The sequence below is a fragment of the Pocillopora verrucosa genome, chromosome 11 (assembly GCF_036669915.1).
Source record: "Pocillopora verrucosa isolate sample1 chromosome 11, ASM3666991v2, whole genome shotgun sequence".
In the NCBI taxonomy this organism is placed as follows: Eukaryota; Metazoa; Cnidaria; class Anthozoa; order Scleractinia; family Pocilloporidae; genus Pocillopora; species Pocillopora verrucosa.
Window position 1 is genome coordinate 6,767,904 of NC_089322.1, and position 25,797 is coordinate 6,793,700.

The 25,797-nt window shown below is 38.7% G+C and overlaps 2 protein-coding genes across 6 annotated transcripts; one reads left to right on the forward strand and one right to left on the reverse strand.

The window, feature by feature from the left end:
* Positions 1 to 725: 725 nt before the first annotated feature.
* Positions 726 to 20,789, reverse strand: LOC131783985 (uncharacterized). 5 transcript variants are annotated; one of them, XM_066174019.1, is made up of 11 exons: positions 20,593 to 20,789; positions 20,007 to 20,091; positions 14,983 to 15,023; positions 9,164 to 9,238; positions 8,135 to 8,699; positions 7,403 to 7,647; positions 6,454 to 6,606; positions 5,775 to 5,951; positions 4,272 to 4,392; positions 3,694 to 3,822; positions 726 to 3,402 (listed from the first exon to the last, which is right to left on the reverse strand). In XM_066174019.1, the coding sequence occupies exons 2-11, from the start codon at positions 20,014 to 20,016 to the stop codon at positions 3,098 to 3,100; spliced, it is 1,821 nt and encodes a 606-aa protein (XP_066030116.1). In that variant the 5' UTR covers positions 20,017 to 20,091; positions 20,593 to 20,789; the 3' UTR covers positions 726 to 3,097. The 5 variants fall into 5 exon arrangements, with proteins under 5 accessions (XP_066030116.1, XP_066030117.1, XP_058956752.2 ...); XM_066174020.1 differs by lacking the exons at positions 20,007 to 20,091; positions 20,593 to 20,789 and adding an exon at positions 17,672 to 17,775; XM_059100769.2 differs by lacking the exons at positions 14,983 to 15,023; positions 20,593 to 20,789 and having other exon boundaries at positions 20,007 to 20,015.
* On the forward strand, positions 12,865 to 14,870 carry LOC136284422 (uncharacterized). Its single transcript, XM_066174760.1, is given in 3 exon segments — positions 12,865 to 12,874; positions 13,919 to 14,548; positions 14,551 to 14,870. Coding segments are annotated over 3 exon segments (711 nt in total). The 3' UTR covers positions 14,622 to 14,870.
* Positions 20,790 to 25,797: the final 5,008 nt, after the last annotated feature.

Here is a 25,797-nt window from a genome sequence, read left to right on the forward strand (position 1 = left end):
TTCGCTAAGATAATTTAGCTTGGTTTTATCAGCTAAGTCGATAATGTAAATTTGCCACCTTAAAGAGTTCCTTAAAGCTAATGTTTCGCCCCTCTTCATTTCGCTCTGACGAAGGACTGACGTTCAAAAACGTCAGATTTAGAAATACTTCACGGAGGCGAATCTACATTATCAACTCAGTTGATTAAGCCAAAGTATCTTGTAAAACTCCTCCACCGAGGCAGCACCATACGTTCTTTAGAAACTTATCCTAGTTGTCTTTCGCTACTGAGATTGTTTGTTTGAACGACACATTTATAAGTTTGCCCGCCAAAAAGAGCCAAAGAGCACAACCCATTCTTTTTATTCCATATAACATGGAGCCTGAAATGTTTTGCTATGTGCGTTTACTTTCGATCTCTATTTCCTTTGAGAGGAAGGCCCCACGACGTCCGAACTTCACCGCTCATTGTTGAGGTTCACAGTCAAAAATCGAGTGGTTACCAAAGCATGACAAAATAACAAAATTATATTATTTCTCAAAGAAAGCAGACGAACAGTATTTGTGTTGAATTTCTTATAAAAATTAACTCCTCTAAAGGATGGTATGACTAATTTTTAACGGTAAGAAGTTCGTAAAATTTTAGTATGGTTTGGAAAGTTATCTTGATATACGAAGATAATATAATTCGGATTCGAATGATGGCTTCATTGCGTAATCAAGCCTTTTTTATTTTTATGGAGAGCAATTTTTTTACTTCCTGACAATTGCAAACTCACAGCAGTATTATCAGGGTAATAAAACAAAGAAATAAAAAAACAAATATAAACAGTCAGAAAGGCCCATTAAAGAGTTAATGATTTCATACAAGACAAAACAAATCCGATCGTTACTTCGTAAAATACTTCATTCTCAAGTCAACTTTCCCTTATTTTGTTGTAGCTGGGTGCCATGTTGCTAGGGAGATTTCAGCCGTGTTTCCCAAGTCTAGCAATAAAGCCCAGTCACGAGAAGCTATGCAGGAATCAATTTCGGAGCTTGACGACAATTCACTTCATAAATTTTTTTTATGCAGAGCATTAGATACCTATGAGCTGCGTAGTAAATGCTAGCTATTATCGGCCATAGAATAGAAAGTATCTGTGACACGGAGGGAAAATAAATGTGATAGAACTGCAGAATAACTTATTGCAACATTTTGTTTGTGTTGATGTTGACGACTCTGCATCGGGAAGGGAAACTCTCCAACCTGACATACCATGATAATGGAAGTTTTTCAGTAGTCGATTAGAGATAAATGACCTTTCAGGTTTGTGGCCTAAAGTTTAAATGCACAAACCTTTATAAACAATCAGCCAAGTTTGTCCTTCATTAAAAAAAGGAGGGGAGGGGTAAGGTGGAATATGAAGAGTTGGGACATGAGAGAATGAGGAAAATTATCCCTTTGGCAGTGGGGATGATGGCATGGAAAGGAAGGGAAAAAATCCCTGTGGTAGCTTGTCAAACATATTTTAAACTCTGACTAAGGATGAACGCTTGAAACGTCAGCTTTGAAACTCTTTACGGTGCCCAAACTATGTTATCAACTCATTTGATAATACTTAATTACCCAGTTATACTCTCCTACCAACGCAGCACCACAGTTTCATCAGAAACTTGCCCCCTTTATATATTTCAAACTGCTTTGCATATGTGCTCAACATTATAAAAAGTCAAATTTATCTTAATCACAAACCAAAGAAACATTTCATACCGAGTTGAAAGGAGCTTATAGGTAAGAACATCAGTTTGAATTAACCCTTCGACTCCCAATAGTGATTAACATGGAACTTCTCCCTATAATATCTATTCATTATCCTACAAACAGGTATCGAGAAAACTTTAACCTATCAAGCTGTTATCTTGATCTAACGTCAAATTCCCATAACCATTTACAAGGAAATGTGCAGCAGTTCGAGGGGAAAATGAATAATCAGATCTTGAGAGTTAAAAGGTTGAATATCTAGGAATGACCGACTACATGGTATACTTGGTGCTGAATACACCATCTCAATCTCTGACTGATGTAGGTGATGAAAATAACCTAATTTTAGTATGATGACATCAAAACCTCTCCAATTAAACATCTATCTACGTTACATGCAGATAACTTCTGTTTACAAAATAGGATGCTCTCTTTACCTCTTGAGGCACTTATTCAAGCAAACATATCAAAAGAAAGTTGTTGTAAATACTACATCATTTTTTAGAACTCTTGCAAATTCAAACTTCATTACCCCAAAATATTCTTGTTTATGCTAAGCAAAGTTGCAATCAATCCTATATACCTAATTTGTATCTATATATCTATATTTAAACATTTTTTTCTGGCAACAGCATACATTACTTACAATGAGCTGCTCGCAAGAAATTTTGTACGATTATTATACTACTTACATTGCCGACATAAATCGAATACGTTACTTGCATTATAAACATCAAGTCATTCTTTAAAATGTATTTAACAAGTTGCTTGGCTTACTTGGCAAATGCAGATGAATGCTCAGTAGGTACTCAATATATTGCTGTTTTTTTGGGGGAGAATATCTAATTCTTCTCTTTTACTGGCTATTTGATAGTTCAGGAGGGTCAAAAAAACAAGGGTTTAATAGGATAGGTGTTAGTTTTGAAACTAAGTACCTTTGATCTTTGTTATTCAAAGCATATTTACTTAAAATTGTCATAACGTCCTTTCGCTCTCGCTGCAATTTATGTCAGGCCAAAAAGAAGATACAGAGGTCTAACAGTACTGGTGGTAAACTCTGTACTGGACGATACTTGTTGGTTGATAATGGTGATCATTCTAATTTTTTTTTTCGAATTTAGGTGTCTTTAACCTTTGTAAAATTAATTTCGTTACAAGCTGAATATCTTAAAGTCACGCCGAAAATTACAATTTGTTTTGTTTTTTGATATTTCTTTCTAAATACTTTTGGTTGTTTATCTGAACTAAATTTATTATGCTGTGGAATTGTTTTTTTGTGACGAACGTGCAATAATTTAGCGTTTCTTTTAGAGAATTTTACATTCACATGTAAAAACTACTTAAAAATAACGCTGACTTCTTCAAAATGCTTTTTACTGATTATTATATTCTTCCAAAATCTTGGCAACGTCACCTCTCTTGGCAACTTCTCTCACAACACTAGCAAACTCGGCAACTGTTTGCTCTTCTTTTGAAGCTGCCAAGTGTTCTATTAGGGCTTTTGACGGTCCGCCATTATGCTTTTCGTAAACTGCGGTCACTTGATAACTGTCAATACCATAATATGAACAAACAGCGTGATAGTCACCAACACTCGACACTCGTCTTGTGTCCAGACGGTTACATACTCGCTCTAGATATGGATTATTATCCAGCAAACTGCTAAGGAGCTTCGAGTCTGAATCAAAGAAAGAATTTGGAGATACTTTGTGTTTTATGTGCTTACACTGCATCGCCACCGCTAACAACATTATGGTTCTTCATCATACAAAACAAATAAATTCCATGTTGTCGTGAGTCTGCGCAGTAATAGATCATCATAAGATGACGTCAATTTGTGGAAAATAAAAGATTTGTGTGGTGGGGGAAAGCTTGTTCGAAGGAGATATTATTATTAAAAGATTTAAGGGACAGTTTTTCATGATAGTAGGCATAGCTACGACGATGGCGATGAAGATGACTAAGATACCTTGACGAGGTTTTGGTTGTTCGTCTAAGTTGCTCTTGTCACCTTCTTCTGCTGTTGAAGACCTCGAGCATCCAGATGAGCTTTTGCTGCGTCCAAGAGTCGGTGCGTTCACCTCATCACCGCCACTTCCTGAATGGAATCAGTACGGTTTATCAATTTCATTATTTTATACATGCAAAAATTTCAGCATGCTGACTAGCCAAGAACACAAGAATTATCACCAAAAAGTGCAGAAAGTTGAAATTGAGTGCAAAATGTTGAAATGAAAATGATTGACAGGTGAGTCGCGAAAGCACAACAAAACAAAATGGCGGACGAGTGAGGAGAAAGTAACAACGTTTTAATTCGGAGTTTGAGGGAGAATGCAAAAAACGAAAAACACCCAACAAAGGACAAACAATCGATTATTCGAAACATAGAGTTTAAAAGCTTAAAGCAAGTTCTTGAGAGAAAAGCCTGACTACTCCGGCGAAACGAGAAAGAGAAGCTTATTCGTACGAAGTGTTAATTGGTGGAATTAACTACTGGAGAGCTTCTCGTGATAGTAGCTATAGTTGTGATGACGATGACGAAGATACCTTGAGAAGTTTTTGGTTGTTCGTCTAAGTTACCCCTGTCACCTTCATCTGGATCTGAAGAAGTCGAGCCTCCAGCTGCGCTGTTGAAGTGCGTATGAGCACTTGCCGGCCCGACCGACCCCTAAAATGGAGAGAGGAAGTGAAAGTAGCAAAATCGTTCAGATATCGGAAAATCATGTTAATGAATACTGAGTTAAACAATTTTGATATTCAAAAGGGATATCGGTAGAACAAAGAAAAACCGTTTTAGACTAAAATGACAGTTTTATTCGTACTTCATTTGCGGGTAGCTAATTTCGCGATTTCGGCGAGACAATATTTTGCGGGGATACATTTTGCTGATTTCAACAGGAAAAAATGAAAATAGGACATTTAATTTTACGATTTAAGTGTTGTCAACTTCATTTTAATTTTCAAAATGTCTGAACTTTTAAGAAATCCAAGATAAACTGGAATAAGTGTTAGAACGTTACATGAAACTTGTGAATAAGAACTACAAGAAACGAGTTAAGAGCAATTTTGAGGACTGTATGATAGATATCAGGAATTTGTATGAATTTTGCGATTCATATGAAGATCATTAACATTAGCATTACACAAGAAACATTATACAACATGCATTGCAAGAAATAGTAAAACTAGTTGACAATTTGCGTAATTGTTGATAAATGTCGCGTGTGTGTTGCTCTTCACATGTTTATTGTTTTTTTTTTTATAAATTTAATTAAAATTAAAATTGATTAATTCCTTAATTTTGCCATTTTTTTACAATTACGAAAAATGCGAAATTAAGTGTGAGTGAGGTACTTTTAAAGGAAAAAAAAGTAAAAGTTTTAGACCTGAAACTCGACAGCTTTACTTTGCAAGCTTATTCGAAGCTTTCCACCTCTATGATATGTATTATCTTCACTAGATTTTGTGGTTATTTTGTCGATGTTAATTAAACCGGGGAAGCTTATTGAAGAATATAAAGTTAAGTTGGTAATAATAATAATTATAACTTATCAACAATGATAATTAGAATTCACATAGTTCAAACTACACAATGCGTTTCACAGAAAATGCAATTTGTCGTTAATAATGACAGTTGATTAAACCTACAATATAGCAATAAACTAAAAGCTCGGCTGAAAAGGAAGTTCATTTTTAGACAATGCCGTGATGTCACGAGGTATGCTAGTGGTTTTGATTTAACACGTTGAGGCTTATAACTGGAAGGAAAAACATGAGGTAGGAGGCTTATAATTAGCAAAATTATGTATTTTCAAGTAGATAGACCTTTCATTGGTACGGCTATGCTGATAAGGTCTAAGAAAGTGAGTGGTGATTGTAACTTAATAGGAAAAAGTTGAGCCGAAAGCTACGTCAGATTTGGTTTGATTTTGTGTTTTGTACTTTCTTGTTAGTTTTACTTTTTTCTTTCTCGGTTTTTTCAAAGAAAACTGTAACCTGTCTCACTGGCTTAATGCGAAATAAGATCGTGCCAACTACATATAGTATTACCTCCACAAGTGAAAAGCCAGGGTTTACGTATATTGCATGTTCATCATGGCCCTCTTGCTGGAACATTATTTTACAAGAGAACTCTTCTACTTCTCTACCTTTCATTGGTTTTACTGCAAAATCACAAGTATTTGTGCAGCGGAATCTACCGCCGTGGGAATCATCACAGATGTACACCTGCAACAAATCACAGATTGAGTAATACATTGCATCAATCGGGGTAAAACGCCTCATATAGAGATGCAAGAGGTTGTTAAAAGTGCATTGATTAGACACCTACTTTCAGAGGTAATCAGAAGGCCACATAATCGACATCTCAGAAGTCAGAAGTTGTTATTAAGCAATAGTAATAGTGGGGGGCAAAAGTTTTGGCACACTCTACTTCTTTTTAATGTTTTCTACTTTTGCTACAACTTCCCCCCCCCCCCCCCCCCCCCCAATCTCACTGTTGCCTGGTGCTGAAGCTGGTGAAGAAGTTGTTTGAGGAGAGAGAGAGAGAGGGACTTCCTAGTAACTTATTAGACATAAATTACAAGATTTTTGTTTATTGCAATGTGTATTTAGTGGAAGATGGTCGACCAACTACTAAGGGTCTATAAAGCCTCAGTTCAGATTATCAGGGGTAAAAATGTTTCATTGTAACTCATGACTGAGCCCAACCCTTTGTTGATTTCCTCACCTGCTCACCAGCTGTCTCGTCTAATTCCCAGCCCTTCTCAGGATCCGTCACAAGTTTCACGGTTATCTTTTTGCTGTTGTTGTGCATATTGAAGGGTTTCTCCATTCCTTTCCATGAATCAGAACACTGCCTTTCCTCTTGCTTCTCCACTCGCTTGTAAAGGCAAAATATATGGATCAGCTAGGTGGTACATCGTGCAATAACAAGAGTGACTAGTTAAATTTCAGACGAAATCTTATTTTTAATATTTTTTTTAGGCAAATGCAACTCTCTTACCAAATAAAGGAATTTGATTCATTGACAGCACATTTTAACACTGGCAAACTCATAAACTGCTGGGTAGGTGCCTACAGTTAAGTTGCATCCGCACCAGAGGAGTAATAACACTCCTTTTCGGTTCATTTTCACGAGAGTAGGTTAAGCTCCAACAATGAGAAGCTAATAGAGTACAACGTGCTTTCATCTCATCGCAGAACGTCAGAGCTAGGGCGCTAACTTACTCCTCAGTGATATAATGATCAGGCACATAAGCATGAGAATAACATACATGAATGAAGGGAAGCAAATATGGTGTACATCAATCAGAGAGGAGGATTATGTATCTCGTGATAAAAAATAACCAATCATATGTCCGGATTTGTATCCAAGATGGCAATTTGATGTAACGCAACCAAACTAGATGTGTAGCATATTAATGCCCCTACATTACTTAATGAATCACATAGATAAACCAATGATCATGATATAATGTGATATAATATTTAATCATGAATAGCGGAAACTCAAGCCAGTTATTAGTAAAAATGCCTCATTTTCATCATACACCGTGTGTGGGTAAAATATCGGAAAGAACACTTCTATTAAAAACAATAGATTAACACAGTCGGTTGCATTTGGTGGATGCCTTGTCTTCAAACCAAAATAAAATTCTACTTGTACGATTACTTACCATCAAAGAATCTTGGTTGTCACTGTAAATGTAAAATCTGATATGAATGAGATCACGTCTGGGATTCGGTTTACTAGCAAACACTGTGGCTCTTTTCTGCCTCGGTGCCCCACCACGACAAAATACACACCAGAAACAGAAGCTCGTGGTTTTGATATGAATGGAGTCCTCTTTTGCTGTGAACCATGCCCTTGACAGATTCTTCTTTTTTGATTCGTTAGGGATTTTCTCCCACTTGATGGGATCTTTAATCAAAAATCGATGACAAAATCATCAGTACAGTAACAGCATAATGAACATTAGTCCTACTTTCCCGAAAGAGAAGGGAGGGGGGGGGGGGGGGGTGAAAATTTATATGTAAAATGAATAAGTGGGAATTATTCTGCAATGGAAATCCACAAGGTTCCTCTCAGGATTAGGGTTAGGTTAAGTCGATTGAAATTTGGGTCTTGGTTTTTGCCAAAGGAGGAAAATCAGATTCAGAAAGAAAACATCTGGGAGCGTAAAGGAGAAGCAACAAAAAACTCAACAACGTGGGACACCAGGTTCGTGAATACAAAACGGACCACAGCGATGGGAACCAAGAGCTCTCATCTTCTTTGTAACTCCATACCCCGAACAAACTCTGAACATGTAAGGCCTACAAAAGTGTAAGTCCTCGAGATGTTAAATCTTAAATGTCTTTTCTTTTAATTCAGCTGAAAATACTTAGCCCAGGGATTTTTTGATTACCTGGGTCGCTTCTGTAGACAGTTATCCATTTCTTTTTAGCTTTACCCATATAGAGGCAATGTGGAATTATAATCTCCAAAGGCTTTGAAAGTCTGATATCGTGTGGTCCGCATTCAATCACAGGGGAAATGAGTGTTTCATCAGGTTCAACGGGGATATCCTGCAACAGCTTTGTTGTGTCGTAGAACACGCGGTAGAAGACTTCCTGGCTGTCTTCAGTCGGTATTGCGCCTTTCCCAATACATATTTTTACGTCAGAGTCAAGAGCGGCACTCAGTTCACCGCCGGAACTGTTGAATTCGCCTTTCTTTTCAAAGTATTTTCCAATAGATATTTTCACGTCAGAGCCAACAGCGGCACTCAACTCAGGGACAAGAGCGGCATTCAACTCACCGCCGGAATCGTTGAATTCGCTTTTCTTTTCAAAGCCGTTTGCAGTATATATTTTCATGCCAGGTACAGAAGCGGCACTCAACTCGTTACCGGAATTGTTGAATTCGTCTTTCACTTCGTTGATGTGATTTACACCTATTTTATTTTTCCAAAGATTTGCCTCATCCCTGACCTTTAATAGGAAAAATTTAGTCCAAGAGTGTTTTGAGTCAAATATTAAATGTGATACCCAAAAAATTAAAAGAGGTAATTCAAAATACCCCATTAACAAAAAAAGAAAATAAGAAACCAAAATCAGCGTTAGATTTTATCACACTTCCCATAGTTTCAAACAAATGCCCGATAATTTTGAAATAATTTGTGATCGCTTTTTGACTTTTAGGGTCGCTAAACCAACATTTCAGCCTCTTTGAAACATCCTCAATTTAAGTTGAAGTAAAAGTTACAAGACACACCAGTTGTGTTGTTTCGTTTTGTTTTCATTTTTTGAGGTTGCTTTTCATATACACTTCAGACATAGATGGTGAGGCTTGAAACAATGACTGCCACTCACTAGTATAACATGGGAGTCAGCAAGATAAATAAGGAATTACAGAAAAATATATAGATAAACACCCTTTTAGGATAAGTCCATACCTCTACAATATCATCCGTGCCACCTAGATGTGGTTTTGGGAAACAGAATTCCATAGCAGGATTGTTACACAAGCACTGTGAAGAAATTTAATTGTGAACGGTTAGAAATAAAAAAAGTTCTGGTTACAGAGGAACAACCAGGGTATTTTTCCTCTCTTAAAATATTCCCTTTTAAAAGGATACTGTTATTTCCAGGATGCAAAGTTGCATTGTCCTTAAAAGAAAAGAATCGAGGTTGAAAGCGCTAACTTCAGGAAAAGAACGAAAATTTGTAGATATACTAAGAATTTGATCACGCTTACATAGCGTGGATACATCAAGTAATGCAGCATACCGCAGTTTGAAGCACACAAAAGAGTTACTCAAGCTTCTTATTTTACCATCATAAGTTACTATAGACTAATTTTTGGCCTTCCTGTTTCGAAGTCATGCCTGCACGTATGAAGAGATGTATGTCATAATGGAAAAATAGCACATGAAGGGACCAGCATGTAACCAATATTACATACCTACTCAACATAATCTACGTATTAATCTCTAAAGCACGCTTATAGCAGTCTTTTGCTTTATCTGCTTCGCCCAGCACACTATGCAAAGTACCCAGATTGTTGTAAGAGCTTGCAACATCAACGTTCTTAGGTCCCAGCTTTTTCACTCCAATCTCCAGTGCACGCTTATAAGTCTTTTGCTTCATCTGTTTCGCCTAGCGCACCGTGCAAAGTACCCAGATTGTTGTAAAAGTTTGCAGCATTAAGATGCTTTCGTCCCAGGTTTTTCAGTCACGTCTCCAGTGCACGCCTATAGCAGTTTTTGCTTAATCTATTTCTCCCCTGTGCACTGTGTAAAGCACCCAGATTTTTGTAAGAGCTTGCGACATCAACATGCTCAGGCCTCAGCTTTGTCAGTTGAATCGTTAGGGCCCGCTTATAGTGGTCTTTTGCATCATCTTTTTCGCTTTGCATACTATGTAAAGTGTCGACAGGGCTTGCAGCATCAACATGATCAGGTCTCAGCTTTTTCAGAAGAATCTCCAGTCCACGCTTGAGGTAGACTTTTGCTTCAACTGTTTCGCCCAGCAAACGGTGCATCAACATGCTCAGGTCCCGGCTTTTTCAGTCTAATCTCCAGTGCACGCTTATAGCAGTCTTTTGCCTCATCTGTTTTGCCCAGCACATTATGTAAAGTACCTAAATTGTTGTAAGGGCTTGCAACATCAGCATTTTCAGGTCCCACCTTTTTCGGACGAATCTTCATTCCACGCTTAAGGTAGTATTTTGCTCTACCTGTTTCGCCCAGCGAACGGTGTAAAGAACCCAAATTGTTGAAAGAGCTTGCAACATTAACATACTCAGGTCTCAGCTTTTCCAGACTAATCTTTAGTCCACGCTTAAGGTAGTCTTTGGCTTCATCTGGTTTGCTCAGCGAACAGTGTAAAGAACCCAGATTATTGTGAGATTTTGGAGCATCAACATGCGCAGGTCCCAGTGTTTTTAGTTGAATTTCCACTGCACGCCCCAATACCCTCGGTTTTTGTCATCTCCTGCGACCAGCACAATTTCATCAACGTCCGGTACTACGACTGTCTTCCGCTTATCTCGACGCCTTTCTGATAAACAATGCAGGTATTCGTGTTTCCATCTGCTCCGTACGTACCGTTTTGCCTCATTCAGGGGCTTGTGCAATCCGGTTACTCCATCGTCGTCGTTGTCGTCTACTTCTTCTACCGCATGCGCGTTCTGTCCCCGAATTGACACGTTTGGGGTTAGCACTTGCTCCTCCCCTGCGTCGCTGTCGAGGTACGTCGACGGTCGGTTGTTTAAGTGCCTCTCAATGTCGAGTATTGTCATCTCGAACTATACCGTGTTGTTCTGCCTGGCGTTTTGTACAGGGTATTATTAATGTCTGATTTCTTCTCATTAGTTCTAGTCTTGCAATAGATATGGCTTGTTTTAAGATTCTTGATTCTGAGGTGAGTAAACCTTGGAACCACTGCTGTCGTGCCTTCGATTACGTCTATAGTTGCCGCTAAACATGCAACGTTCGTGGCGTCAGCGAATACATGAACGTGAAAGGCTTTCACTTGACCAGCTCCTTTTGCTATGCTTCTTGGAACTCTCACAAGCTTCAATTGGGTAGACCATTTGATCCACTCCCTCTTTAACTTCCACTTTTCAACCTTTAATCTCGTGATATGCATATCGGTAGATCTGCTTTCATTTCACAGTTTTCGGTGACATTATCCCTGGTGGGTAGTAGATTCTTGCCAGGTGGCTTAGCAGTCCTCTCTTTTTCAATGGCTGGTTGACACGGGGTTCTGGTACTTGCACCTCCGGCAAGTCTGCTTCCTTGTCCCAGACCGTCCTAGGGATCTTACTTGGGTTTGTTGAACCTTCACTTTCTAAGCGCTCAACGTCTGATTCCCACTTGAGGACAAAAAACTTCCCACTCTCCAGAATACTAGATGCTTGCCTCTTGAATTCTTCCAGTTCAACCTCTTTTTCCTCTGTTTTCATCATATTGTCTAAGTACGTATTTTCTCTTAAGGCTTGTATGGTTTCTTGAAATTCTTCACGTTGTTTATCGTAGTGATAGTTGAGGGTAGCGCCTAACAATAATAGGCTTGACTCTCCTCCGAAAGGCGACTCTAGTGAATCTCAGGTGTGTTTTTCTCCACCGTTAGTGTTGAACAAGAACAGAAAGGCATCTCCATCTTTCTCTCTGACACCAATCTGTAGGAATGCCCTTTGTATAAGGGCTTACGTGGTGGATACGTGTAAATACACTCCTTGCTACTGTTTCCCAGAGGGTGTGGCTCGGCACCGTCATCGAAAACCATTTTCACTTTTGTTATACCCGCAGTCTCCCTTACCACTAGTTTGTATGGCATGTAAAAAGTGCGTTTGGCAGTGAGTGTTTCAGGTGCAGCGTCCGCTTTGCCTTCCTCTAGTTGATCTTTTACTATTTTTCGTACCCTTCCTTCCAAGTGGGGTCTTGAGCCAGCTTTCTTTCCAGTCTGCAAAAACGTCTTCTGCACTGTTCTTCGTTTGAACTTAGCAAGGAACTACCTGAGATCCATGCCACGCTCACTTCGTACCTGCCGTCCGCTCCCCTTGTGACGCTCTCGTTGAAACTGCTGAGCACTTCTGACCGGTCATACTCTGCCCTCTCTTCCACACCCAATAAGTCTAGACTGTATGGCTTCTCGTATTCGTTTACCTCCTCGATAGACTACACTTGTCATTGGCGCACTCTGCTTCATCATGTATTACCCATCCAAACATCGTACCTGCAACGGAAGGATCCTGAAGGCGTCCCTTGAACGTTAGCTTGGTTCATATCTTACAGTAGGTTTAATCACCCAGGATCACATGCACTGGGTACTCTTTATTCCTCGTCGTGTAGAACAGCTTGTCTCGGGCGTGTTCGTACTTTGATTTCAACTTCCCGATAGTAGGCCTCCTTGTGGTTGTGAAACTCGCCAACTCATCCCCATTGTTTTCTATCTGCTCGCTTGGTGGGTAATCCAGGGAATGACTTCTCACTTTGAATATGAGCATGAAGTGTCTTCACGCCGTTTATGATAACAATTCGGTGCCTTTCATGTAGTGAGGGCTTCAGACTCAACTTCTTAGGATGTAAAATTCCTGCCAGAGCCCGTGTCCAAATATGCCCACAATGTTGCGCCTTAAACCTTCAGCGGAATGATCGCTGGTAAGAATCTATCTTCATAACCTGGGTGTATGGGGTGAACACCATACTCTCACTCTGTCCTTTCACTGATATTTTGTCCCACAGGCTTGTGAGGTGTCTCGACTTGCACTTTGTACATGGGCGACTCCGGCTGTGGTTTTCCCCTTGACCCTCACGCTCACAGTTGTAACACAATTTCTTTTCGTGAAAAAATTTCCCCTTTTCTCTAAGGTATTGTAAACATCGCAGGACTCCACCCAGTGATCACCTCCACAGGTAGAGGCAGGAAGGAGCTGTAAGTTTACGCATGTTCTCCCTCTTATCTTTGAATACGATTGCCTTTCTTTTGTCCGTGGGTTTCCCCTGTCAGAGAGCTGAGAGTCGTCCTTCTTGTTTCTCTTAGGCCATTTTTAGACTTTCAATCAATTCTTTCATGGTCCATTCCTCTCATTTCTCGTCAACTCGCACTAGGTCGGGTTTAACTTGAGGTAATGTCTTCAACGTCGTCATCACAGATTGTTTTAATATGCCAGCCTCTCCCAAGGTATCAAAGCGTCAAAATGTTGGTTTAACTTTTCATAGGATTCTCTCACTTCATCGTAGCTGTACCTTTCACTAGAGATAAATTCATAATTTCGTCCATACGGGAATTTACAGTAACCTTAGTTTGTCCGTATTCTCTTTGCAATATTTTCCATACTGTCCTATACCCTAGTGTCCCGGGTTTAAGGTTGGAGATTTGTTCTCTTACCTTGGGAAGAACCCTCTCTGACAAATAGCCAAATTTATCTCCGTCCGACTGTGAACTTGCTTGACGAACATATTTTCGAATCGAACCCAGTCCGATGGATTTCCCATGAAAGCCGTGATCTTTAACTTAGGGAGTTTTAGACATGGTTTGATGCTACTCTGGTTTAAAGATTTAATGAATGTAACCGAGAAGTTACAATTCATAGACCAAACGTTTCGACACTCCTGTCTAGTTCCTTCATCGAGGATGATCTAAACACTGCAATAAGAGGTCCTTTTATACGCTCACTAATTAGCTGCCTTTTTTCTGACGAGGTGTAAATAGACGTCAGGAAGTAAGCCGCACTGGTCATCCACTCGTAAAGTCATCTGTCGAAGGAGCTAAAAGGAAGCTAGCCCGTCCAGTGCAGCCTAAAGTGCCTTTGTCCGCCGATAAAGTGCAAGCAATTACTAATGCTCATGTTGCGAGCAAGTCTCTCCCTGACGTCCACTTTTTATTTATTTTGCTGGTTGCATTTTATGGATTTTTTCGCGTTAACGAAATCAACAGTTTAAGTTTTAAAGACGTTGCTATCAATTACGATTCAATGAAAATTTATGTTGCTAAGCACAAGAATGACCAATACCGAGAGGGTCATACTTCCCATCTTACTAGATCAGCGAAGTTTACTTGTCCGGTTGCCATTAAGCTCGAACTGCAGTCAAGCGACACTGAATATCTGCTAGATCGTCGTATTGTTAAGGCTAAGTCTCGCGAATATTTCCACTCTGACAAAGAGGTTTCTTTAACTACGCTAAGGGATGATTTTAAAAAGCACATAGAACCTTTCGTGAACGACGTTTTCAAGTTCGGTACGCATAATATTAAGTCAGGTGCCGCCTCCAACCACGCTTACGGTAGTATTCCTGGCGACATATTGGATATACACACGAGATGAAAATGTCCTTTTCAAAGAGTAGCTTTGTTAAACACACAGTTGGTGACCGTTTAAGCATGTCAAAAGCGATTTTGCTGTGATTCAATTGTTCACGTATCTTATCGTTCTCATAGCTACTTGTTTGTAGTCTGCTCATACGGTGTATGTTAAACGTAGTATTCCTGGCGGGGGACGTGAGTTGTGCTTGGCCCGTCTCAGATTTTCTGCCCTTTTATCCCTTAGAGGTTTCTGGCAACAAGTTTTTTCTGGCCACCCTGGCACGCTCACAAATTATTTTGTCAATTCTTTACTTCAATTTTCTTTATATATTGTGGATTAAAGTGCGGATATATGGCGTTTACTACGAAGGCTTCTCCATGATTTGTTGTATCTTGCAATCATTTTGCGTATCTAAGATAGTGCAGAACTCACTTTGGAATCAGTGATTTACATAATACATACCGTTCTAGAAGTTTGACACACCTCGGGAATACTTGAACTGTCTGAAATCAAAGGTTGAACAATTTAGAATCACTTCCTTCTAAAGCTTCACCAGCAGCAACGGTATCCGTAGGGTTTTTTTTATATATATATCATTGGCAAAAAACGCACGCATTGTGATTGGTTCTTACTTACCATCTATTGGAGGACAAATGTATTTATTCGTAATAAAACTTGCTTAGGTTCCTAACAATGATAGATTTAAGATGGCATCACAAATCTAGCAAGAACATCAGTGACACACTCAACGGCGCTTCGTGTGCCACTTTTTTTCTCTCTGACCACATTTCAACTTCATCTGTGATTTCTTACTGAAGAGAAGCAGGGCGACGTGGAAGTTATTTTTTATATTAACAAGTGTTGAGTGTAGTTTGTTGTTGTTTTCGGTCCATCACTTCCTATCGCAAAAATGGCACAGACATTTGAAGCGCTATGACCTGATTATTAGTGGTTATCAAAATTTCTCATATACGCTGTTCGACATTCTAGACTCCTACCGGAGCAAGCAGCTTTTTTACGCCTTCTTCATCAAGCACTGCCACAATTACTGATTTTCTATTCCTTAAGGCTTCTCTTGCAAGTATTCGGAAAAATTTTTACTGTTCCCGGCTTATGTGGCCGTAATCAGTGCAGGATTACATTCGCGGCTGGTTATGCGTCATGAAGGAATAGTGGAAATGAAACCGGGTTCTTGATAAAAAGTCCTCAATTCTCCTCCAGATAATCGTCTCATCTCTTAACATCGAATATCGTATCGACATAAGAATTCTGGGAAGTTTGCTTCTTCATTTTTCGCCTGAAGCGACGTGTATCTGCCACTAATCACTTTCATGTCAGTGAATCTAAGCAAATTTACTGTTGTCAAAGTTATGGAAACTTTTAGTGATGTATGCATACTTCATTTGCAATAAAGAACATATGTTGTTTTCTGTACAAAACAAAATAACACTACAACGTGCCCTGACCCGTTCATCTTTTAAGAGCTAATGTCAACATGCATCAGACAAACAGCGGCAAGTCACCCAAAATTTGCTTTCACTCCTACTTTAACACCTTAAGTGTGAGATATGACCCCTCCCCCGGTCCTGTAGGTGGTTTCTTAAAAACTCCTCTATCAGCGAAAGTGGGTGGGGGGCACTAATATGCACACCATTCTAACACCCCTTTTAAAGGAAAAGGTGGATGAAAAGGCAACCTTCAGGCATGCGTGCCTGGCATGATTACCCCAGCAATCGAATTTAAATTACGTTTTGAGAATGTTTTGATCAAAGTCCTTTTCAAAAATTAGGACAAAACATTAGATTTTTACAAAGCTTTTTTGAACAGACAGTAGAAATCTTTTTAAAAGAATCTATACAATAAGTACTACTGTTGGTTTTGATCTCCATGTAAGCGTCAAAATGTTATCTAGCAGACAAGGCAAGAAACAAAAATGGCTCATGCGCAACCAGCCCTCAACTCTTAAAGAAGAATACGCAAGTGAAACCTTTGTGTTACGTATGTGGCGCTCACAAATTATCATCCATCGACATTGTGTCCTTTTGAATGGCGTCAATAACCGCAAACGTTACATTTTCGCGCTGATCCATGAAATATAGGCAGAGCTGTTTAGTCCTGGTAATGTGGAAAAATTATAAAGTGGGAAAGCAAACCGCATTAGCTCCTCCCCGGTCCTTAAGGAAATTTTTAAAGAGATTTCCAAATCAGCATGAGTGGGTTGTGGGGAAAGGGGCGGGGGAGTTTACGTGCACAACATTCTACATTTCTTCTATGCATACAAAGCAGACAACATCAAAGAAAATACTAAATTTGGCGATTTGCTATCTGCAGTGGCGTCTGGCGTGATATTTCAGGTAATTGGAGTATTCTCTTGAACAGAGGTCAACCATATTCGCATGTCCTCTTCTTGAAGGTTCTGCTCAATTTCTTTTTTTTTTTTAAGTACATTCAAACAATTCTTGGAGCAGACAAGAAAAAAGTTCTAAATTGATAGTTTTTCACCGGAAGAAAAATTGTCGAACGATCAATTCAATACAAAGTTCACAATCTTCAGCAATAACACATAACTTATACTTTTTTCATCAAATGCACCGCCAGCTAAGAGCGCAGCAAAATAACACTAGAATGTGCCCTGACCCGTTCATCTTTTAAGAGCTAATGTCAGCATGCATCAGACAAACAGCGGCACATCACCCAAAATTTGCTTTCACTCCTACTTTCATATTTTGTAGCCCAATATGTCCTAATAATTGTGGTGTAGTTATTTTGTGAAAATATATTTAAGTTTTCGAGGAATGATTTTTAAGTTCAACCGCTCAAATATGTAAAGTTTCACCGTGAATATTACCTGAGTTGTGTGACCTCGTGTAACGAATTTACTTAACCTCCTGTATTTTTGTGGACATAATCCTTTGTTTTATCATCTAATTTAATTCCCAGTCATTATTGTAGCTGACAAAGAAATAATATCTGACATACTTTTTCTTTGTCTAAAAGTAGCATTACGACGAAGCAGTTTTAACAATGACCGATATGACATAATCTACTGAGCCTCTCGCTTTTAAAAGACAAAAGAATGGTTAAAATGTTACTGAGACGAGTTGGATCTGCTATACATAACTTTAAACTAAGTGAATTTAAGTATACTTACTATCGTCAAAGTTTTACGTTACTTTCTGTAGTCAACAAAACACTCGAGAACTCCAAAGGGAAATTCAGTCTAGCTTAGTCGCAATAATTAACATTAATAACATCCCTAAATAGATTCACCTTGCTGGCATTATATTAATTGTTTTATTGACAGCTATTGAATTTGCTTTGGTTTCATCATTGGTCAATTTTTTACCTGCAGCAAAATAACACTAGAATTTGCCCTGACCCGTTCATCTTTTAAGAGCTAATGTCAACATGCATCAGACAAACAGTGGCAAATCGCTCAAAATTTGCTTTCACTCCTACTTTCATATTTTGTAGCCCAGTATGTGGTGTAGTTGGTTTTTATGAAAACATATTTTAGTTTTCAAGAAATTATTTTTTTAGTTCGACCGCTCAAGTATGCAAATTTTCACCTTGAATATTACCCGAGTTGTGCGACCTTATGTAACGAATTTACTTAACCTCCGGTATTTCTGTTAGCACAATCCTTTGTTTTATCATCTAAACTTATAGTTAGGGTAACTGACGCCAAACTTTTCTTCTTTTTTGTTTTTTGTCCTAATAAATTCCTCTTAGGTTAAAGCAAATAAACGATATATTATGCAAAATTAAATTTTCTACAATTTTTTTTTTGATGCTTAATCGACGGCCATTTTGAAAACAGTCCGATTCAGGTCACCTGATGTAATACGTCATACGTGTGTAAGGCAGTGAAAAGCGTCACGTCAAGACCTGAAAGTAACAACTTCGTCCCGGCTGTTCAGCTGCTGCCGAAATTTCAGAGCGCAAAAAAATATATTTTTTCCATTATGTTATAGGCCACCATTTAGATACGACGAACTACGAAGTTAGAAATAAAACAACGAAGGCTGAATAATCGAGACGCGACGGATCGCATTTCTGTATTTGGAGCCACAGGTAATTTGCGCGCCATTCCAAACAGCTGTAAAGAAAACAATGTTCCCATAATTTTTTCCTCTTAATCGTTATTGAGTCCTATACTTCGAGAAATGCTTTTTAGTCCAATCGAAAAGTATTTGACTTTAGTTTTTGTCCGGTGTATATCACTGTGACCTCAGGCCCATCAGCTCAAGAGTGAGCGTGACTAAACGCAAAGTGTTGTCGCGCATTATGGGAGGTCATCATCTGGTTTCGTGAATGGAACTCTTCTTCCACGTTTCGGAAATGTACGAGATTTATCCTTTTTTTTTTTTTAACGGAGAAAAGTGAGCAACACAGAGGAAGACTTCCTACTATTGTAACTTTCTGTTTATTTCTTTCCATGCGTTTCGTCTCTAGCTGAGCCAGGAAGGAGTACAACTAACATTGAACAGCATATATAGCACATTCGTGTGCCTTAGTTTAATTAACTTCCAACGGACGTGAATATTAACAGAAGCATGCTGTAAACGGATCTTACAAAAGCCTCAATCAAGCGTTGTTTCTCATTTGAGACCGGAAACATGATGAAATCAATCCTGTCCGAAAGGTTACTCGTTTCAAAAATGTACCAATGTCAGCTGACTGAGCAGTAAATTACTCACGCTCGTTTATTGTAAATAAAACAAGCTGACAGCCTGAGAGAGGAAACATTTACAGCACATGTCATGGGACCACCTTGCACCCACTGTTTAAAACGCAGTGCTTTGGTAAAAAAAAAAAATCCTAGTCCGCGAGAAACTCGTGCTACGGAAATAACAAGCACGTAATGTTTCTCAAATTACGACCTGAACTTAAAAAAAAATATATATATCTATATTTATGTATATGTATATGTATCCAAAACTGTACAACTTTTAGCCGTGTTGACATTTACAATATGGACGGAAAATAACAGGCTGTAAAACAAAGAAAACGAAAATCTGGGAAGCGCTGTGTAGTGATGTTTCGTAACAAAACAAATGCAGACGAAGTCCGCCTTCACCACTTTCTTCTAACCCTGGATATTAGGCAATAGATCTGGCTTCCGCCTGCAACTGTTCCACCGTGACATCCTCCAAAATTTTATTTTTGACCACATCTACTTCTTGCCAAAAGGGAATACATATATAACGGCGTAATATGTGAATAAGACAGTTTCTATACTGTAAGATCCTACGCTATTCTCTCAGTGGGTAGAATAATTATAATAAATTAATACACAATTAATTTATATTACTGGCGTAAAATTTACATTATATATATCACCGACTGGAAGAAATCACGCCGTTAGTTATTGGCGTAAAATCTTACATACAAACACCACTGACTGGACGAAATACGCCGTTAGTTACCGGCCTAAAAACCGACTGGAAGAAATTACGTCGTTAGTTACTGATGTAAAATCTTACATATATACATCACCGACTGGAAGAAATTCGGCAAAAGATGTTTTCTTCCTCCCTCCACATTGATGGGCAGTTTCCACACTGACACCTTGAAATTAAAAAATCAGTAAAGTAGCAATTTTTTTTCATGATGTTGAATAGAAGAAATAGAGAGCACAACTTGTGTGATTGGTTCCAGCAAAAGAAACAGTTATCAGTTCTGTAACTGTTACAAACTTGAGAGATAACTCAAACTTTAGGCTACTTTACTTAATTTACAATTCTACATGCGCGAATGCTATTTTTTGCTGGATCGTGTTTTCAAGTAAAAGCCGAGAAATCTCCAATCGTTCGCCAAATTCATCACGGAAAACTTATTCCATCGCGTGTGAACGTGTATAACCCATCAAATTCACCTCCACAACTTTGTATGTTTGTATTTTCAGTAAGTGAAACCTTAGCTTCGGAAGGTGCGTGCGTGTAGCATAAAAACACGTCACTCCCATGGTATTCAAGAGTCTGCACATCTGGTTTTCTTTACTTGATCGCTCCTACATTTAATAAGCGACTGATTTTCAGATACTTTATTTACAATCGTAAATGCACTCACCACTCTCGCTTTCTTGATTAAGGCGGCCGCGGCCCTCGGGCTGTTGATCCTCTTCTGACTCTCGCGTTCTGTTTTAGGTTACGTTCGTCCTGGCGGTTCAAATTGCCAGGGCCTGATTTCGCCAACAGATTTATAAACCCTTTCATTATGTTCACCTTCCGTCGAGGCCTCAAAATCCGAATAATCCGACCCCAAAATAGAACTGCTTTCACTTCAAGTACCATCCGCCATATTTACTTTACTTAATGTACACACGTGTGACATGTAACGTCACATAGTCAAAATCTAGGCGTTTACGGCGGATGACTCACGAAGCTGCATTTAGGACAGTTTTCGCGGCGAAAAAGGCACAATAAGGCATACGAAGCACCTCGTATCTGTCTCAATGTGCTACCCGAGGCACTAAGACGGTACTCTAAAAAAATGACCTGATAAACAAGGTAAGAGTGTTATGTTAGATTTTATTACAAATTGTAGTGATTTATGCTAGTAAACAGCGGCGACAGATAGGCACACCATGTATATTTCATAGTCGCTAGCGAGTAAATTTTTCCGGACTTTGAGTTCGTCTCACGATAGAACAAGATAAATACACAAGGAAATGTTTACAGTAACTTTATGACCATCTTTTTGTCTTTTAAAAGCTAGAAGCTCAGTGGATTATGTCATATTGGTCATTGTTAAAACTGTCTTTGTTTTGATGCAACTTTTCGACATAGGAAACGTATTTCGGACAAAAATATTCACCAAAAAATAAATATTTCTTTTCCAGCTTCAGTAATGACAGGAATTTAAGTTTAGATAATAAAACAAAGGATTATGTTGACAGAGTCTCCGGAGGTCAAGTAAATTCGTTAAAAGAGGTCACACAACTCAGGTGTATTTACCAAGTGCTGAAGTTTCCAAATAAGTCACTTAATATCATTGTTAAAGTTGAGTTTACTCCTTTTTGAGGCTGTCCTCAGCTTGATCATCCTGTTACATGTGAAAACATCAACTGCTATTCACAAATTCAAATAATTTCCTAAATCGAAAGTTATAATTTTTTAATAACCTGCCTCCTTTGATTGCAAAGGCAACAAAATCATCTGTGAAGCTATAATAAAAATAACCTTTCCATGTAAACAACCCATAATGAAGCATGATAAGGATAAATGTAATATCACACAGTTTGAATAAAAATTAACTTACTGGTGAATAGGAAAAAGCTCCATGTATTTTTTCTGCTTTTATCATTCTAAATATTAGAAATCAATCATGCCACCACTTCAGTATGATTTTTTTCACCATGAGTACTTTTTCATCTATTTTTAGAGGAAATTAACTAGTACAATTCAATAATTTTTTTCCCTCACAGGGTAAAGTTTACAGTTTTCCTCAATTCACTGTCTTCTGTTCATTTGTTTGTTTGCTTTCCTAACAGTCTTAACTATGGTTGCCAACAATCCATCTTGGAGCATATAAAATGTGTACAGTTATTAAAAAATGTGTAATCAGTTTTATACATGTAGAGTATTGCTTGAATCCATGATTACGGTAGGTGAAAATGCCTAGTAAACATCAATCTATGGTTATCTATTCTTCCACCTTGGATGATGCCTTGTGTGCATAAAAATTGAAGTTTGGTGCCTTTAGTAGCTTTTTTGGCTACAAAGATCGACAGAGAACAACAGCCGCACCAAAAAATATTTTTCATGAAAGACACCACTATAATGGTAGGTACACACAACTGACATGTACAAGTGAAACATGTCAAGCATTTAAGTATGATTATCAATTTGCTTTTCATTACTTGCAAATAGCTTATTTCTATCAGCTTTGAAAACTTCTATATCCCCGTTTTCAAAGAAAAGCATTTCCCATGAGCATTTAAATATTAAAGACATATTAAGCTATCACTAACAGGTTTTTCCTAGCAAAATGAGATGAACTTAGCATTTGGTAATGATTAAAATAAAGCAGAATTAAACTCGTTCATGGAGTCCTAACTTTGACGTTAAAATAATCACCGGCAATGGTGCGTTACCCTCTGAAATCTGGAAGCGCGTCTTTTTCTGTGATCTTTGACGAAAAGACAGTGTTGCAGGGACAGTGTTGCATCTTTCTTCACATTTATCTATTCACTCAATTTCAAAATGATTGACTATTTCATTTCCCACATTTTCAACAGCCACATATATCAGAGACAAAAATGCGGGGACTGAAATGTGGGGCTGGACCGTGACGCCATGTTTCATGACGACGTATAGATGAAGCTGTCTATGGTCCGGACTGATGATTAAGAACTTTTTATCGACATTCACATTTGTTTTTTCAAGCAAGTGGAGGAGAAGGACAACCAGCGTTTCTCTGAGTCAAGACTGGCAGAGGAATTATCCTTACGACAACAAGAGAGATATAATCGTGCAGCTCACTGATGTTGAGAGAGGCTGGGAATTGAAAAGGAAAGATTCTATGCAGATGAGGAACTCCATATTGGAGATTTCTATTGAAACATCTCAGTTGGCCTCCATTAACCCAAAGTGAGGCTTTCAGCTGAGGTATTTATGTCTAAAATTGCAAATTCCAATTGCTATTGGGGAGCGGGGATAACGCGCTGATGAGAGCGCTCCCTCTCACCGCTGTGGCCTGTGTTCGATTCCTGGACCTTGTGTCACATTTGGGTCGACTTTGTTGTTGGTTTTCCTCCTTGCTCCGAGGGTTTTTCTCTGGGCCTTCAGGATTCCTCCCTCCGCAAAAACCAACATTCCAAATTAAAATTCGACCTGGAAACAGTGGAAAAGAAGAGCCACCTCATAAAATGTCCACTGCTAATATTAGTATTATTACTAGTACTATTATTCCCGACGTGAACATGCAAAAGGCCTATGCTGTTTTTAACGAGGGTAGCTTTTTTTCCACGGCCGTAGCGTATCCAGCCACATGTAGCATTAAGCAATTTCAGGCAATTACCAGATTTGCCCGACAGTTTGCCGGTTCTCATTTCTACCCCTACTGCACAGGGTAGAGTAAGGTACTAAGAGATTATCTTTAGGGAACAGTTTACCTGGTTTTTATACTATGTAAATCAAATTAACATTAGAAAGCTCCTCTCAACACGGCTACAGTACCGAAGCTCGACTGATGCGTTGTATATAATCATATAATCATTTCCTTTGTGATTTATCATAGACATACGATTCGGCAAAGCCTATGGGGGCTGTGTGGATGGATTTCTCACTAGAGATTCTTGTGACTTCGTTATGAAACCAGTAGACGGTCGAGTGCTGGGGAGCTTTTACTGTAAAATAAAGTTCTGGGAGGATGGCGATCGTTACGAACATATAATCCATCTGAATCCATATTTTGCGCCCGTGCTAAAGGTGATATTCTTTACAAAAGGTGATAACGGTTTTAGCCAATGAGATGGATTTAAACTTGCGTTCTATGACAACACAAATCAAAAAACCTCAGTCCCAGTCAAAGGCCTATGAACTTGTCCCACAAACAAAACTTTTTTCCTGGTTTCAAGTCTCCCATCCTAAGCCCTATGATTAAAGACATGTATACGAGTTGAAATCACATATGACTATTTATTTATAGTAACGAGGTAGAAAAAAGTGTATACATTTGCTTTACAAATGGACTGATTTTCATTTGAGTGTTGAAAGAAATCATGATGATCACGATTTCCCTTCCCCGGCTCTGTGATTGGTCCTGAAACCAAAACTGAAAGCACGACTTCGCGCGTCCTTTTAAGTCTAAATTTCCCTTTTTTTTTTCTCTCTCTCTCTCTTTGTTTCCTTTATAATTTTGAGCTCTCCTTGGCTCCAGTTGTCAGCCATTGTGATTTCTATGGATTTAATCAATCGAAATGTGTTCGCAGAACAGTAAGGGCCGGTCATTGAAACGAGATCCAACCCAATTCGCGGTTTTACGCAAGCAGTGAACCTCGGTGACTCTCCATAGGAAGGTTGATTTCATTAAAATAAATATCCTTCCACTATAAAGTTTCAGTTCTTATACATAAATGTGCCTTAAAAGCCCATATCCAACTTTGATGCAACGCAGTCGTTTGCTTTTGCTGTGAACCACCGCTTTTGTTTAAATAGCGCCTCTGACTGGTCAGTTATTTTTACCTTGCCACGTTGTCTCAGAATAGCTTCTTCGTTTTCTCCGACGAGTTTGGTGAGCTTGTCAAAATAATTATCTTTAATATAATGCTATACGTTTTAATTCGGTATGGAATCAGGTGAATCCATTGGTTTAATAGATTCCGAGGTAATAATGTTCTACCTTTATGTACAATTCTCCAGCGCTTCCAGGCAGCCAAAAATTTCGAACTTGATGTTTTTCGCCAACCCTGTCGACAGATTACCAAGCCATCCAAGCGCTTTACACTTAGAAACTTTCCAATGACACGGCCGGACACGATCATAAAATAACTCCATATTTCTCTTTGAAATAGACCAATTCTCCTTAGAAAATATTCTAACTTTATTAGAGTAACGAACTACTGGACACGGTCTTCGAATAACTGAACGTCCGGTAGTCTGATATTTTTCCATATTTCTCTTTGAAAATGACCAAATTCTTTTGTAAAATATTTTATCTTTATTTAGAATCCTCAAGAGCCTCTAGAGAGTGAAAAAATTCGAACGTTGTCATTTTCACAGATCCTGTACACAAAGTAGGTAGAGATCCAAGCGTATCACTTCGGCTTCTACTGGACAAAAATTCAAAATACTGTAAGGAAACTGTAAAATGACGAACGGCAAATTTATTTACCGTAAAACAATTGACTATATGTACGGGATGGCTCTTGAGAGAAAGACGATTTTAGAAGGTTTTCAGTAATCTGGGAATTACGAGTTACAGGAAGTTGGGTCGCAGCGCGCATTGCATCAAGGGAGAAAATGGTCTTGAATGAGCGGCGGAATGTTTCACCGCGGTGCTTGTAGATATTGCCAAGGTAATTTTTATTACCGGATCGCGCATTAATCACTCATACTGTCTGTCACCATCTCCTATAATCTGAATTTTTGAACCATTTCACCGCTTCAAAATCATCCACGCAAACTAACAATGGGATTAGATGTGGTTGACGAGCAATTTGACAACGAAAGTAAATAAGTGTGTTGCCCGGGCATATCTTTTTCTCATCTTAGAAAATGTACAGCTCGAGTTGCTTCTTTTTCAGTATTGTAAGATTTTCATTCTTGAGTT

Bases quoted from the DNA above. Each gene is read 5' to 3' on its own strand.
- LOC131783985 (XM_066174019.1), bottom strand. The intron at 4,393-5,774 runs GTAATACTATAT...TCTCCATTTTAG, and splicing joins CTGGCTTTTCACTTGTGGAG to GGGTCGGTCGGGCCGGCAAG. The intron at 3,403-3,693 runs GTATCTTAGTCA...TCTTTGATTCAG, and splicing joins ACAACCAAAACCTCGTCAAG to ACTCGAAGCTCCTTAGCAGT.